We start from the raw sequence: 14,162 nt of genomic DNA, 5'->3' as shown, positions 1-14,162 counted from the left end.
CAGCAAACTGCACCCCCTAAGACAAACCTTACCTGACACCCCTTCAGGATCAGTTCTTTGTGAGGCACTTACTGCCAGCTAGCAAGCACTTGAACAGTTGATTTTTCCAAGCTCCAAAACTTTTGGAGAGTAGCAGGTTTTTAAAAACAACAATAAATTTAGCAAGAACTGTCAACTCTGTTTGGTGTTGCAAAGTCACCTTCAGAGCAAAACCACAACTATGACCAGGTCATACTTAGTCCTACTCTGCTGACTTCAGCCTCACTTCTCTGCTTGAAGAGCAAGGAAGTTTCAGATTCTTTCCTTACTCAGCTAAAAATTACTCCCTTCCAGTGAGCAATTTTAATCCTGATTTCCAGGAGGAACTCCTCATGCCTGACCTACACCCACACTGCTTTCCCTGGTGCTCCAGCAACTCCTGTCCAAGATAATCTCAGCTTTCCCTCCAGAACCATTTCAGGTCTCACACTGCACTGAAAAATAATTTATCTATCTATCTATCTACACTTCATACATTACTGAGCATTTCTTGACAGCGTATTTTCCACTGTTCATTTCAGGACTACACTTGAAGTCTGTTTCACGCAGAAATAGCAATGTTCATACTATTACTTTGCAAGGGGAACACACAGAGGAAATAAACCCCCATTCCCAGAGCAAGAACAAAGTCCAGCTCTGACTAATAACAGGCTAGGTTCACTTTGCAAGACACTGCTAGGGCTTTTTCATGCCTTATATCTAACCATTTGATGCACATCAAGGGATTCATGAGGCAGGAGTGAATAAAAACAAAGCAAGGATCATTTGAAATGTGACAAACTGGGCCAAGTATTTCGAGCACCAATTTTTCACTTTGGGATCCAAAACACACTATTTAAATTGGCAACCCAAAACCTCTGCAAATTGCAAGATACAACATCCCATACTACAGCAAGAACTTCATGTTTGCTCTCCCACACCCTGCTACCTTTCAGCCTTCACAATATCACCTCTGATGCTTTCAAAATACGTGAGCCCATCACAGTGTCAGGACAGCTTACTGGAAAAAATACTCGGATTTGAAACATCAAGACAGAGAAATGAACTTACACGTGGCTCCAAACACAACAGTGAGAATGGATTTTGACTTTCACAAACTAGCTACTGAGGCCAAGTACAGGGTTCTGCCTTTTCACCTACATGTTTTCAGGTAAAACCACCACTTAGAAACACAGGTTTCAAGGCCCTTTGCAGATCTTCGCAACATTAATAATGCATCATAGAAAAAATTCCATCCAAGGCTTTACTGAAGCCAAGGCTCTGGCAGTGCCTGTCATTTCTACGGGTCAAACCCTCAGTACCATCCCATTTGGATGACATATCCCTGAAGTGTAAGTGATGGTTTTCTAGCTCCTTACCCAAGACACCATTTTATTAGATAGAGATCAGCTCCTGGTCACTGCAAGGGAAAGCAGACACGGAAGCCAAGCGCAGCAGATCAAGTGCCCACTCCATTTCAGCTCTGCAGATTTTGTGTGTTTTCCTCAGATGTATTTCCTAAGAGGAGCAAGCTGTGTGATTCTCACTTGCCCTACCCTGCTACTACAGCAGCACTGCCAGCACAGACACGTCTGACAGCAGCACCCCTTCCCTGCACGGCGAGGATTGCTCCCCCTGATCTGGGGTACACAATCACATCCCTTGTCTTCTCAACGTGCACTGACCCTTCCCAAACCAAAATGCCTCCATCAGCACAAATCCCATGGCTGGCAGATCTGGAACATCTCAACAGTGTCTTCTTTCATTTTATTCCTTTGACTGTACTCTGCATTTCTCTCGCTGCTGCCACAAAAATGGAAAGGGGGAGAGAAGAGGGAGGTGAGAGGAGCAGCCTGCTGCTGAAATGGCATAACACAGTCCCCAGGACTGGCACCAGCCGAGTCTCTGCTGCAGGGACACCTGCATTAGGACTGCAGTGTGCTTCTGATGACGAGACAGGTGCTGAGGTATTCACAGGAAAATTCCCTCCTCTCCTCCGCACGCTGCATTCCCAGCAGCATACACAGCAATAAAGACACAAGGACAGGCATGCTTAAAGCTGGAGCTATGAGAAGGTTGTGAAACTGCAAGGAATAATATTCTTTTTCCATTTCAAACCCTCATTCCAAGCACTTGGCATACTTCCACATGAAGCAAATTCATGCATTAACTGGTATTCAGCTGCAACCGTTCATGCGAGAAAAAATTCATGCCCGTGTAAAAATAGCAACACCTCGTCTCACTATCATTTTAACTTCCCTGCCCAAATTTCACATTTATGTGGGGGAAAAACACACATTTTAGTCTCTGACATGAATAACAAGATATAAACATCACTATAAAAAAAGCCACTGAAACACACACTCATGCCTCTGAAAGCTGAGCTTCAGACAACACTGTTACATCAACAATATAAAGCTGCCACGTTTTCAATCCAAGCCCTCAACACAAGTTCGCACCTTCACTCTCCTCCCAGCCCTCCCTCAAACTGAACTTCTGCCAGAAACCCCTTCTTTTGGAGCAGCTTTCAAAGAACTGACCTCAGAAACAAAGCTTGGACAGTGTATGCATAACTCCTATGTATCACTGGGGATGTGGTGGTCTGCATCAGAGCCACAGACAAACAGCAGCACTTGTAATAAAGGTTCTTCCCATGCCATTGCAGAACCAAAATGGAAACCAATCCCTGCAAAAGACCCAACAGTTGAGGGGTACTAAAGGGACAGCTTGAGCCTATGCAGGCATTTTTAGCCACCCTGAGCAAGTCCCCTCTCAAGTCTTCCTCACTGTCACACCTATTTAGCAGAGACCAAGTAAAGGGATCACATAACCATGAAGAAGATGGTACCACTGAGCTTCCCAGAATCACCCTCATTGCCAAAATCCCCAAATGTCACATCTGAACAACTGCAGCCCCCTAAGACTCTCCCTCAAGTACCTGAGGTAAGCACCACCTAAGCTACTTAGCAAATTACTTACAGGGCCACTCAAACCAGAGCTGCCTCACCACAGCCCTGAAAAGCTTAGAGGGGTTACGTTCCCTCTGACTCCCCAGACTGTGCCACAGGCTCAGTAACAAAAGCTACAGAAATAGCATTTTGGAGTTTTCCTGAAGGACAGCTCAAGGACTCTAAATTTCCTTGGACAAGCACATCCTGAGGATCATCACCAGACTCGGAAAGATCCTTAAACATGACACAGCCAGCTCGGACGGAGTCAGCAGCGAGAACTGAACAAGGCAAAGAACACGAGCAGCACAGGACAATGTAGTTCTGCAGGAGGTGCTACATGAAGTTGTTTCAACTTGGTCAATTCAGTAATTACAATCTGGGAAGCACACGAAGCATGACTCCGCTCTGAACAGAAGATTTTAGCCCTCCACCTGAAGCACAGCTCACTGGCAGCAGCAGCAGCATCTGCAGACAACCTGTGCATCGCTGAGAAAGGACTGGAGTCCTGCTGTGCACTGTTACATCCTATTCCTCACTGCCCTACTTTCAAGGGACTAATTATTCTCTTAAGCCTTGTTTAAGGAAGGTGAGCTCCCAAGAAAGAGAAAATCCTCCTCTAACAGTTAATCACGTTCCTTTTCACCAGAGTCACCTTTTGCCTTGACTGTCCAAGGATAGATTTGGCTAATTCTCAATACAAGACACTCCCAAGCATGCCATGAAGCACCTTGTTACACTGACAGATCCACAGGGACTGGCTTGGATCCTTGAAGCATCTTCCTTTAAAATGACACCTAAGGAAAAGGTGAAGACCTAAAAGAAACCCCAAAACCCTCAGCTCTCAAAAACACAAATGCATTGTTTCAATCTTATCTCTACAAGAGTCAAGGTTCAAATCCCAATGATAATTTATTATCTTTATCACTGATTAACTTGAGAGGGCTTTCCACATGTTACTTGCCTGCAGAGCCTTCAAGGAGAAGTACCTTGAGCCCTCTTCTCACAGCTCAATAAGCAGCCATTCCTATGTCACACTCAGACTTTGCTGCACCAGACCTCAACCCTTCACCCATCTTTTGAAAAGGGAGTTTAGCTTTGCACAACTCAAGGTGGAACAACTTCTCACAAATACTTTTTCTGGAATATTTCCCCCATTCCATTTGCCTGGCCTCGTGCACGGTGTCCAAGTTTCAGTTCAGAACTGTGCACACCCATCCATTTCCAGCTGAAACAAGTTGTTTTTCTAAGGATTGCAGCTCAGCACAGCTGAACAATGGAAACACGACATCCCAGCTCCTAAGTGGACAAAGCCAGCAGCAACAAAGCTCTGGGCAGACTGAGCTGTGGGGCCTTGCCTTCACCCACATTTCCTACCAGCACAGCTGAAGTGTGTCCATGCAGGAGCAGCTCTCTCCCATCTGAGCACATGATCCCTCCTTGCAGAGCAGCCAGCCCTCGGATCAAAGCAGCTCCCCTAGAGCCCATGCCAAGCAAGCTGCTGAACTTAGCAACCATGCAGATCCAGAGGAAAAAGAGGACAGGCATTTACAGGTCATCATGCCAGTCACAGGCAAGACCACCCTCCTACCCCTCCAGCAGAACCATCTATGGCCATCCAAAATCAATTTCCCAAAAGGAAGCCTCTGCACGGAGAGCTCTCCCTGACAAAGCATGCTGCATTTTTAAGGTTAAGAAGAGACAAACCACGGACTCTTCCAGTCTTCAACAATAAATGCTCTAAATTTTTACACTGAATGTGCCAAAAAGCATTTCTCAGCCAGCACAGACCTTCAGCAACCAGCCTAGTCAGCTTGGCTGCATTCCTCTGGCATCCTCAAGTGACTACAGCAGAAGTACAGCACCTACAATTCCCATAAGGAGCTTACTCCTGGTTCCTAACTGTTGTCAGATGTCTTATTTCTGTCTGTTTCCCAATTCTGATCCTAAAGTCAAACTCATTGTCAAAAGAGAGGACAGCTCACATGCTCATTTACATCACAAAGCTTCCAAACAGAAGACAGATCTCCATTCCATGGAAATCTGACAGCAGACAAGCTATCAAGTCAACACTATTTCACTTCAACAGTATCAGAAGGCAAGTCAGTAATCCATGTTTGTCCACATTTCATCCCCACACACATATATTGAGATAAACAGATTGGTCAGACCACAGGACAAGAGAAACAACAGGAGCAGAAATAAAGGATCTGGTATCTTGTACGATGAAGTTATTCTGATTCCTAATGTCCTCTCCTATGGACTCAAACACTGCATCCTAAAAAGCTCTAAGGAACCCCTTGCCCTCCCCACACCTTCCAAGGTGACAGCTCTGTTTTCTCCTGGGATGAGGCCTCCCTACAGCATTGGCAGAAACCCACCACCAGCACCCAGCGGCACCCACCTGTGAGAACCAATTTACTACTCTAACTGGATTTGGGGTGCACACAAACCTGAGGCTTCAGGGAATTCCCCTTCCCAACCATAAAGCCATTCAGTTACCAGCAAAACTAAGAAAAAACACTTTCACTGCTTCATGGACAAGTAAATTTTATTTTTGTAGTAGCTCTTTGAACATTTTCTCATGCCCAAAAATCACCTGGAGAGCTTTCTCTACAAGAGCTGTCACCCAACACTGTGGTGTCTCAAAGCTTTAACAGCCCCTGTACAACATCAAGTTAACATCAAGCAAGAAGCAAACACACACCCACTGTTTTTTAGCCACTGAAAGGATGATATACCAACCCCAGGATAAGAAAATGGCATTTTGCAGTAGGAGCACAGTGAGTTGATGCAGTGCTGGAAATGAACTGTGCCAAAAAATACTGTCACCCAAGGCACTCACATGCCCTGTCTGTCCCCTCCATGGCAGCAGACTGCCTCCCTGCCTGTGCTCAGGCAAACCAAGATCTACTTGGGAGGAAAAGACATGTCAGTGGCAGACATCCATCTCTCCCAGCACTGCAAGGAAGAAAAGCTGTTCTCCTCCCACTCCAGTCTGCCTGCTTTGCCCACAATGTATAACCCACACTCCCCCCAGAACTGTGTTTCTCCCCCACAAGACAACACTGCGGATTAAAAGCCCTCAAACACAATACTGAAAGCACACCCAGGCAGCATTTCCTCCTCCTTGTTCCTGCAAAAAGAAAATCCTCTCAGAGTCTCAGTTCTGATCACTCCTGCACACCCCCTGCCATGGCCCTTTCAGGCACCAGGTCCACAGTCACCCGTAGGACACACAAATTTATTCAACCATTCACTGTGGCCACTGAGCATAAAGCACAGCGAGCAAGTGGCCTCAACTGCACAGCACCAGTTGGGTTTCAAACAGAAATAGTTTTAAGCTGCCCACATGTTTTCTTACACAAATTTGGCAGGCAATCTTTCCCTTCTGTAAGTGGATTTGGTCGGCTGCTCCTCACAACAGCAAGCAAGTGCTCTGCTCTGAAGGATGAGGCAGCAGAAGGGAAGGAGGACACGTGGAGGAGGGACAGGATGAACACACAAACAGCTACTCTGTTCCAGTCCAGCTCAGAATTCCCTTTGGCATGAATGAAACACTGACGTGAGCATGGGCTTCTCACAGCAATACAGCATCTACTGCTGAGCAGATAGATTAAAAAATAAAAAAAAATGGCAGGAATGCAAGAACAAATTTTTTCATCAAGCAACACATGTAGCTTGGCTTAGTCAGAGCTTTCCTGTGCCATCATCAAAGCAATTAGGAGCACCAGTTCACTGAAAGGACACCCTAGGAGAGGACTATCCCTCTCTTCACAGTCTTAATGCCAAACACAATTCCAAGGTCTGAAAAAGCCAAAGAGATGTGGTTTCTTTGCCCCACAACTCATCTTACTTGACACCAGGCTCCTTATCTCAAGCCATGCTATGCTAGGTGACTGATGGACAGGAGGTGTAGACTCTAATCCATATCAGAAACAAAAAATACAACACAACATGGCAGAAATTATTGCTACCAGAAGGACTGAGATTTCAAATATCTAATCATAAAAAAAGAAGTTGCAGACATGTGCATTTTGCTTGCAGCCTCCCCAGAGCTTAAGTGAAACTGTGAAAGCTTCCAGGGTATGAAGGTTTAGCCACCATTTCCCTCACCTTCACTTCCCAAGCCAGGAAACAGCAAAGACACCAGCAAAGCTGCTGTTGCCTGAAACTCACCATCACAGCAGAACCTGGAGATCAAACCCTACCTAAGATTCAGTTTATGGCAAACTACAGAAATCCCTTTTTTCTCCCTGTGCCCATGACTTCCATCAGAACTAGCTTTTATCCTGCCTCCACAAGTTCTGCCGCCCACATCCAATTTAACCATCAGGATTGGGGAGGGGATAGGAGAAACCAGAGGTCCTTAGAGGACATCTACATTTCTTCATGTTATTATCTTGCTGAAATAATTATTGATATTAAAAAGTGCTGATATCCCTCATCATGCAGCATAACCAAGTTCACATTTTAAGCAGAGACATTAATAATGTTAACCAAATATAGTTTGGGAAGATATGACTAGTTAGGTCAAGAGCTTTGAAATTACTTCAAGTTATTCCAGTTTCATTCATCAGTATTTACTCCTGTCCTATAAAGTCAAATGAAGACATGGCTGTGCCACTGTCCCAAACCACCAACCACACTCACACACACAACAAATGAACCCAACAAAGGAGTGAAATGAACCAGCTGAACTGTAATGCAGATTTCCTTCCCTTTTTTGGCATTTACAAGGCAAGTATTTTTTTCAATGAAGGAACCAGTATGGCCTAGTTCACCAATCTTCTCTTACGACGAGAAGTGAAAGGATAAAGTTACAGCAGGAGACAGTTGGATTCAGTATCTGATTAGAATTCCTATTGTTACTGCCTGGGGAACTGAGCACAGAAGGAATTATTTCTAATAATTTCAACTCATTTGGTTAAAATTCTGACAAGCTTGACAGTCCCTGAATTCTTCCTTCAATACAAACTACTGTTAGACATATCTAATAAATGAGTTACAATTTTTTTTGCTCTATTTGGCACACCCAACTGAAAGCTGCAGCATGTTGAAAGGTTTGAACAGTTTCTAACATATGGTGAATGAACAGACTTGTGAAGGTAGTTAAAGCAAGACACAAGTATGACTAAGTCCAAATATATCTATTTTTCCCATCTTATCAAAAAGAGGTTCTATTTTAAAAAAGTAAATCAATGTTTAAGGGCAAAGACAACAAGTTGAAGTGGAGTCTTGGCTTTTCAGTGTTTGCTTCCCATGTTAGATATAAACATCATGTGCCAATTTCCTTGCAATCAACACAATTTTCTCTCTTTAATGCTTCCCATCACATCTGTTCCATGAAGATATTTAATGTTATTTATTCCATATTTACATGGCCATTAAGTGACACAGAACCACTATTTATACCAGCCAGTTCCCTGGATTTCCTTCTTGCAGGATTCTGATGCCAAGGCAGTGCAACAGGTTGTTTGGAGTGTGGGTTTCAGCTTTAGAGCATGTGACTTCCTATCAGTCAACACAGCCAGCAAATTCCAGGGAGGCAAAGATCTGAAGAGATTTCAGTCACATGCAGAAAAAAAGTAACAAGCACCTTGGCCATGGAAACAACCTCTTTAAACATTTGTATGAACATTTAAAGACAGGATTTATGAAGAGGTGGGAAAAACCAGAAAAAATCTAAATAAATCCATCTGTCTGAAATAGCCCTCTCAATTCTCTCACTGGTTTTTCATTAAGGAATTCATTTGAAGAGCCTGGGTCCAAAGAGACCTTGGCTGATCAACTGATCCCATCTGCTTGTCAAGTCCTTGGCTAAGACTTCCCAGCTTCTAAGACCCTCACTGGCAGACAACCATGGAATGATACTGATCTTTTAAATAGTTACCCTGTATGAAGTCAGTTACTTACAGGTTTCTCACACAATAATTGCATTTTCATATTACAGTTACTGAAAGAGATATAGCAATAAAGTATAAACAACAAGAACAGCTTCAAATTATACCATTAAGTCTGTAACCTCTCCCTGCAAGTCAAGAAGAAACAGGTTAAGACTCAGAGGAATTCTATCCATGAGATTTTCTGTCCCATTTGGGGCTGGGACTAGATTTGGCCCAGACTCAGCAATGGTGCCTCAATGGAAGGGTTACTACAGCAGGGCTCCAACTTCCTTGGAAATAAGGCATAGAGAGCCTGTCCTGGCAGCCCATGAACAACTGCAACAACTCTGCTGGATGTCCAGCTGCACTTCAGAGGGAAACCTTCTGAGTCCCTTCCAACTCAGGAGATTCTATGACTGAACACACCAGGAAATACTGAAGCACACAGCAGCCAACACCAACTTCATATGGGAAATCTCTTTTTAAAGACAAGAAAACAGGTAAAAAGTAAACCAGACAAGATTACTAAGAGAAACTGTGAGAAAGAAAACAAGGAAAGGATTAACCTGTTTAAGAGCTGGAACATGGGAAAGCTACAAATGCCCCAACACTGCAATATAATGCCGATTTTAATCTTCAGACCGAGAGACTACAATGTTTATAAATATTAAAAGACTTGGCCTGGTAAAGAAAAGAAAAATTGCTTTGCAGAGGCCTCCCTGACCTCAGAACGTGCAGTGCAGACACGACTCTGCTGCTGTTTGCTGTCCCTCCCAGCAGCTCCATGGAACACCTGCGTGCTCAGGCAGGGCAGTCCCTGCTCTGTGTAAATCCTGTGCTCACACCTGAACTGCTCCGCTGTCCTCACTGTGCTTCAGCCACACAATCCCAGGCCTAACACCTGATCCTTTCATATCACCTCACCTCCCACCTGCACCACTGGCAGCCACATACAAAGCAGCATCTTGGCCATTACTAAATTATCCCCATGACTCCAGTATGAAGTCAAATGAAAAAAACCCTTCTGCAGTCAGGAAACACTCCCAATATCACAGTAACAAAGAAAGGTTTTCTCACAGTGATTTTTAGTTTCAGTTCAAAGCAGGTGGAAGATATCCACCTTAAGCTTGAAAGGTGAAGGACACAAAACACTGAGTAAGGACACAGAGCAAGCCCCACGTGAGGGCCTGTGCTAGAGCCCAGCCTGTCTCCCTAAAGCCAAGCACAAATGAGCTTTCAAAGGACCTGAAGGTCAGAGCACATGGCTGCTGCTCTTGAAAGTCTCAAACCAACACAGGGAACATAAATTTACCTCTCCACTGTCATAAGCTTCCTAAGTGCGTTTCTGAGTTGTGAGCCTCACAACACAGACCACACAGTCATCTGTCAGCACTGAACCTGCTGTTCTCCCACCCAAGTCCTGATCTTGACTAATCCAAGCACCAAACCACAACTCCAGGTGTACACCAGACCAAGCTCTGCTGTCATGAGGCACGTGCAAGCCAAAACCTGAAAGCTGAAAGCCACCCAGAAAGCCTTGTGTCAGTGAAGGCCCACACCAACAAACACACATGCTGAGGACACAGGAGCCAAAGCACCGGGTGAGGACTGCAGGGTAACCCCACAGTGCTGCCCTTGGATCCACCTGCATGCCCACACAAAGCCTTCCACGCCACATTCAAGTGACAGGGCTGAGACAATGCCATCCTCAGCTGAGAGCAGCAAAGCCAGCTCCACTAGGGCACCACCTGCACCTTCTTCCCAGGTGGCCTGAGCACAGGGCAGCCAGGACATGGTGGGAAACCCTCTGGGCTGACAGCCACGGCTGCGGGCAGCTGCGTTCCGTTTGCTGAAGACTTACTTCTGTTTTGGCACTCACAAGTGATCCTGGCCCCAGAGGCAGCCCTTGCAGGAAGGACCTCTAACACCATCTACCTCAGTCTCTGTGGCAGCTGAACACAACTAGCACACTACAGCAAACACCTTTTTTCTGGTTTTAAATTATAAGCAGCTTAGAGGGAGAACGTTCTTGAAGATTTTATGAAGAGGCAAGGCCTGACGATCACTCCAAACTGAACCAAATACTAAGCAGCACCAGTTACTTTCAGAACAACAGAGATGACAGATCTGCTGCCCAAGCAAGAGCAGTTCTCTCCATCTCCACACTACTGCCTTTGAATGAGCACCAGAAACTGCTCCATGGGAGAAAAACAAAAAAGCCCTGAAATGGGAAAATAAGACACTCACTGTAAACACTGTTGGAAGTTACAACAGACACAAGTTTGGAGGGAATTATAAATTGTACTTCAGAACATGGCTTTCAGTGATGTGCCAAGAAACCATCAATAGACTGCACTGGTACCAGAGTACCTGGGAGATTCATCAACTGGCTCAGCCATACCTCACACACACACCTAAAGCCAGGCAGGCCATGCCTGACTCCTGAGGGTGTTTTTTACCTGGATCCAGCTGGTGTTGAGAACAGGAAGTGAATGTGTGACAAAACTGTCAAAAAGAAAAGCCACCACATCCCACTGGGAAGCAAGATGTAATGTAATTGCTCATTTCACAGAAGTCCAAAATTGACAAAATTAACTTCCCAACTGCCCCTCCAAACTGGACTATTGATAAGCACCATGTACCTAATTAATTTGACATACTACAAAACTGCATACAGCAACTGTGGTTAAAATAAAGAACAAAAAAAGGGAAAAGCTTTCAGTATGCAATGAGGCAAGTGAAGTACTGAAATATTTATTTGATGGCACAAAGCCCAGTTCACAATTGCTCTTCCTACCTCCCCACACAAACCCAGCCACACACACAGATATTGGTGAAAATGTCTTGCTCATACACCTGTGCCAGTTTATTCAGCACAAAGTAACAGCTGAGTTAATATTCTGTATGTAATTATGTGAAACAGTTCCAAAGTCCACACAGAAGTTAACAGCAGTATTCCTATTGATCAAAAATTTTAGGGTAACCTAAGTGTGGCTACCACAGGAAAAAGCCTGCAGGAGAAGCACTGTGGAAGCACTGTTTTGTCAGAATTCTGACAGCAGCTAACAAGGCTGCGGCTTCTCGTTACAATAAAGAACACATGCAAATATTCTGACAAGTCATCTGGCCATGTTTTTGCTTGCAAAACCTGAAAAACCACAGGAACAAGAAAAAGGTATTTCATAAAATGGTTTGGAATATCATCTCACTCCAGCCCCCTGTTGCTCCAGGCCCTGTTCAACCTGGCCTTGCACACTTAGAGGGATCCAGGGGCAGCCACAGCTTCTCTGGGCAACCTGGGCCAGGGAACATTTCCTTGAACTATTACAGCAAATATAACCTGTAATACAGACCTGCTTCACTCTATGACTTCTTGGCTGGCCTCTCCATTTAGCTGAAAGGTTACTTCCAGCCTACCCTCACAGGAAGAGATTATGCCATTTATTTCATAATAAATTACTGCTGCAGAGGGAGATCTACTTCTGTAGAGGAAGTAAGAACAGGCTACATTTAGACAACTGGAAATGCAGTAAGAGGAATTATATACTGCAACAAACGTGCCTCTCTGCTCTGCTGAGACCCCACCTTGAGTCCTGCCTCCAGCTCTGAGGTCCCCAGCACAGGAAGGACATGGAGCTGCTGGAGAGACTCCAGAGGAGGCCACCAAGGTGATCACAGGGATGGAGCCTCTTTGCTATGAAGAAAGGCTGAGAGAATTGGGATTGTTCAGCTTGGAAGAAAAACGCTTCAGGGTGACCCAATTGTGGCCTTCCAGCACCTGAAGGGAACTTGCAGGAAAAAGGAGGAGAGACTACTTACAAGAGTGTGTAGTGACAGCACAAGGGGGAATGGCTTTGAATTGACTGAGAGTAGATTTAGGTACCAGGAAGAAATCCTTCCCTGTGAGGGTGCTGAGGCCCTGGCACAGGCTGCCCACAGAAGCTGTGCCTGCCCCTGGATCCCTGGAAGTGCCCAAGGCCAGGCTGGACAGGGCCTGGAGCAGCCTGGGATAGTGGGAGTCGTCCCTGCCTACAGCACAGAGCTGGAATGGGATGATCCTCAGGGTCCCTTCCAACCCAAGCTATTCTGTGATTCCACGATTCTATGAAACGGAGACACTGGCAACAAAGATTACGAGAGAGAGAGAGTGAGTTATGGTAGGCAGTGGCTGAAATCCCCGCTAATGTGACCGCAATGTCACCGCCGGGGCTGCGCGTCCCGCACCCCTCCCGCCGGGGGGGCAGCGCCGCTGCCCGGCCCCGTCCGCCCGGGCCCCACCGAGCGCCGCAGCCCCAACGGCCGGGCCCGGGGTGCCGGCCCCGCGGCCCCCCGCCATTCCCGGGCCCCTTTGTTCGCGGCCCGGCCGTACCTCCAGGATGTCCTCCAGCACGTACGCCTCCATCGCGGCCGCCCGCGCCCCGCCTCACCGCGCCGCCGCCATGCCCCGCCGCCCCCTCCCTCACGGCCGGGCCCCCCCCGCCGGCGACACGGGAACAGGAAATGGACCGTTCCACCCCGTGCGCGCCCGGCGCCTACCACCGCGTGCGGGGGGGGGCTGCGCGCCGCTCCCCAACGCCCGCGCCGCGGGGACGGACACACCGAGCAATTGAACGGAAAAAAACCGAGCAGAAGCAGCTCGTTTTTATACGTGCCGTGGACCAGTTCACCTCCTTCCCCGCCGCGAACTCGCAGAAGCCTCAGCCCTTGGGTTAGGCAGATCCGTGCCATGCCACATTTGTTTCTGTGCTGTGACCTGGCTTCCCATTAGACCAGACCCTCCCGGAGCTCTTGCAGTGCTGCTCCATGAGCTGCCCGCATCCCTCCCTCCTCCGGCCAGCAGCAATTGCAGAAACTGGCTGTGACACCGGGAGAAAAAGGTGCTGACCGCACGGAGCAAGGTTAGCACCTCTTCCACAACGCAGCTTTAAGAAACATCATCATCTAGCCACCCAGATGAGCACCCACTTCTTACCTACACACGTCTCTGCCTAACCCAAACCATCAAATGGGCCAAAAGATAATATCTTACATATTCCACAACCCTAGATGACAGTGAGACCAATTCTGTACGCAGCAGGTCAAAATCACTGAGCAATCATATCTGCAGCTCTCAAAATAACTAATTTTCCAGTTCGAAACATCCAGCATAATAAATCTTGTCAACCCCCCAAAAATCTCCTCTCTCATGATGTCATTTCAGCAGAGCACAAAGGAGTCCAATGGCCAAAAGAATTAAATTCCCATTTTTACTTGAAGAAACACTCATAGTAATCACTTAGTTAAACTATCTTTTCCCAAAAAATACTAATTG

The 14,162-nt window shown here is 46.3% G+C and overlaps 1 protein-coding gene across 6 annotated transcripts in view; it reads right to left on the bottom strand.

Moving 5' to 3' along the window:
• The window catches only part of ANKRD17 (ankyrin repeat domain 17), a 52,405-nt gene extending 39,116 nt beyond the window's left edge, over positions 1–13,289 (bottom strand). For all 6 annotated transcript variants that reach the window (XM_063157147.1, XM_063157150.1, XM_063157149.1 and 3 more), the window contains exon 1: positions 13,221–13,289. In XM_063157147.1, the coding sequence (XP_063013217.1) occupies positions 13,221–13,253 (33 nt within the window). In that variant the 5' untranslated portion in view covers positions 13,254–13,289. The remainder of the gene's footprint in view (positions 1–13,220) is intronic.
• Positions 13,290–14,162: the final 873 nt, after the last annotated feature.

This window comes from Melospiza melodia, chromosome 5 (genome assembly GCF_035770615.1).
Source record: "Melospiza melodia melodia isolate bMelMel2 chromosome 5, bMelMel2.pri, whole genome shotgun sequence".
In the NCBI taxonomy this organism is placed as follows: Eukaryota; Metazoa; Chordata; class Aves; order Passeriformes; family Passerellidae; genus Melospiza; species Melospiza melodia.
This window is presented reverse-complemented; position numbering and strand designations above follow the sequence as displayed.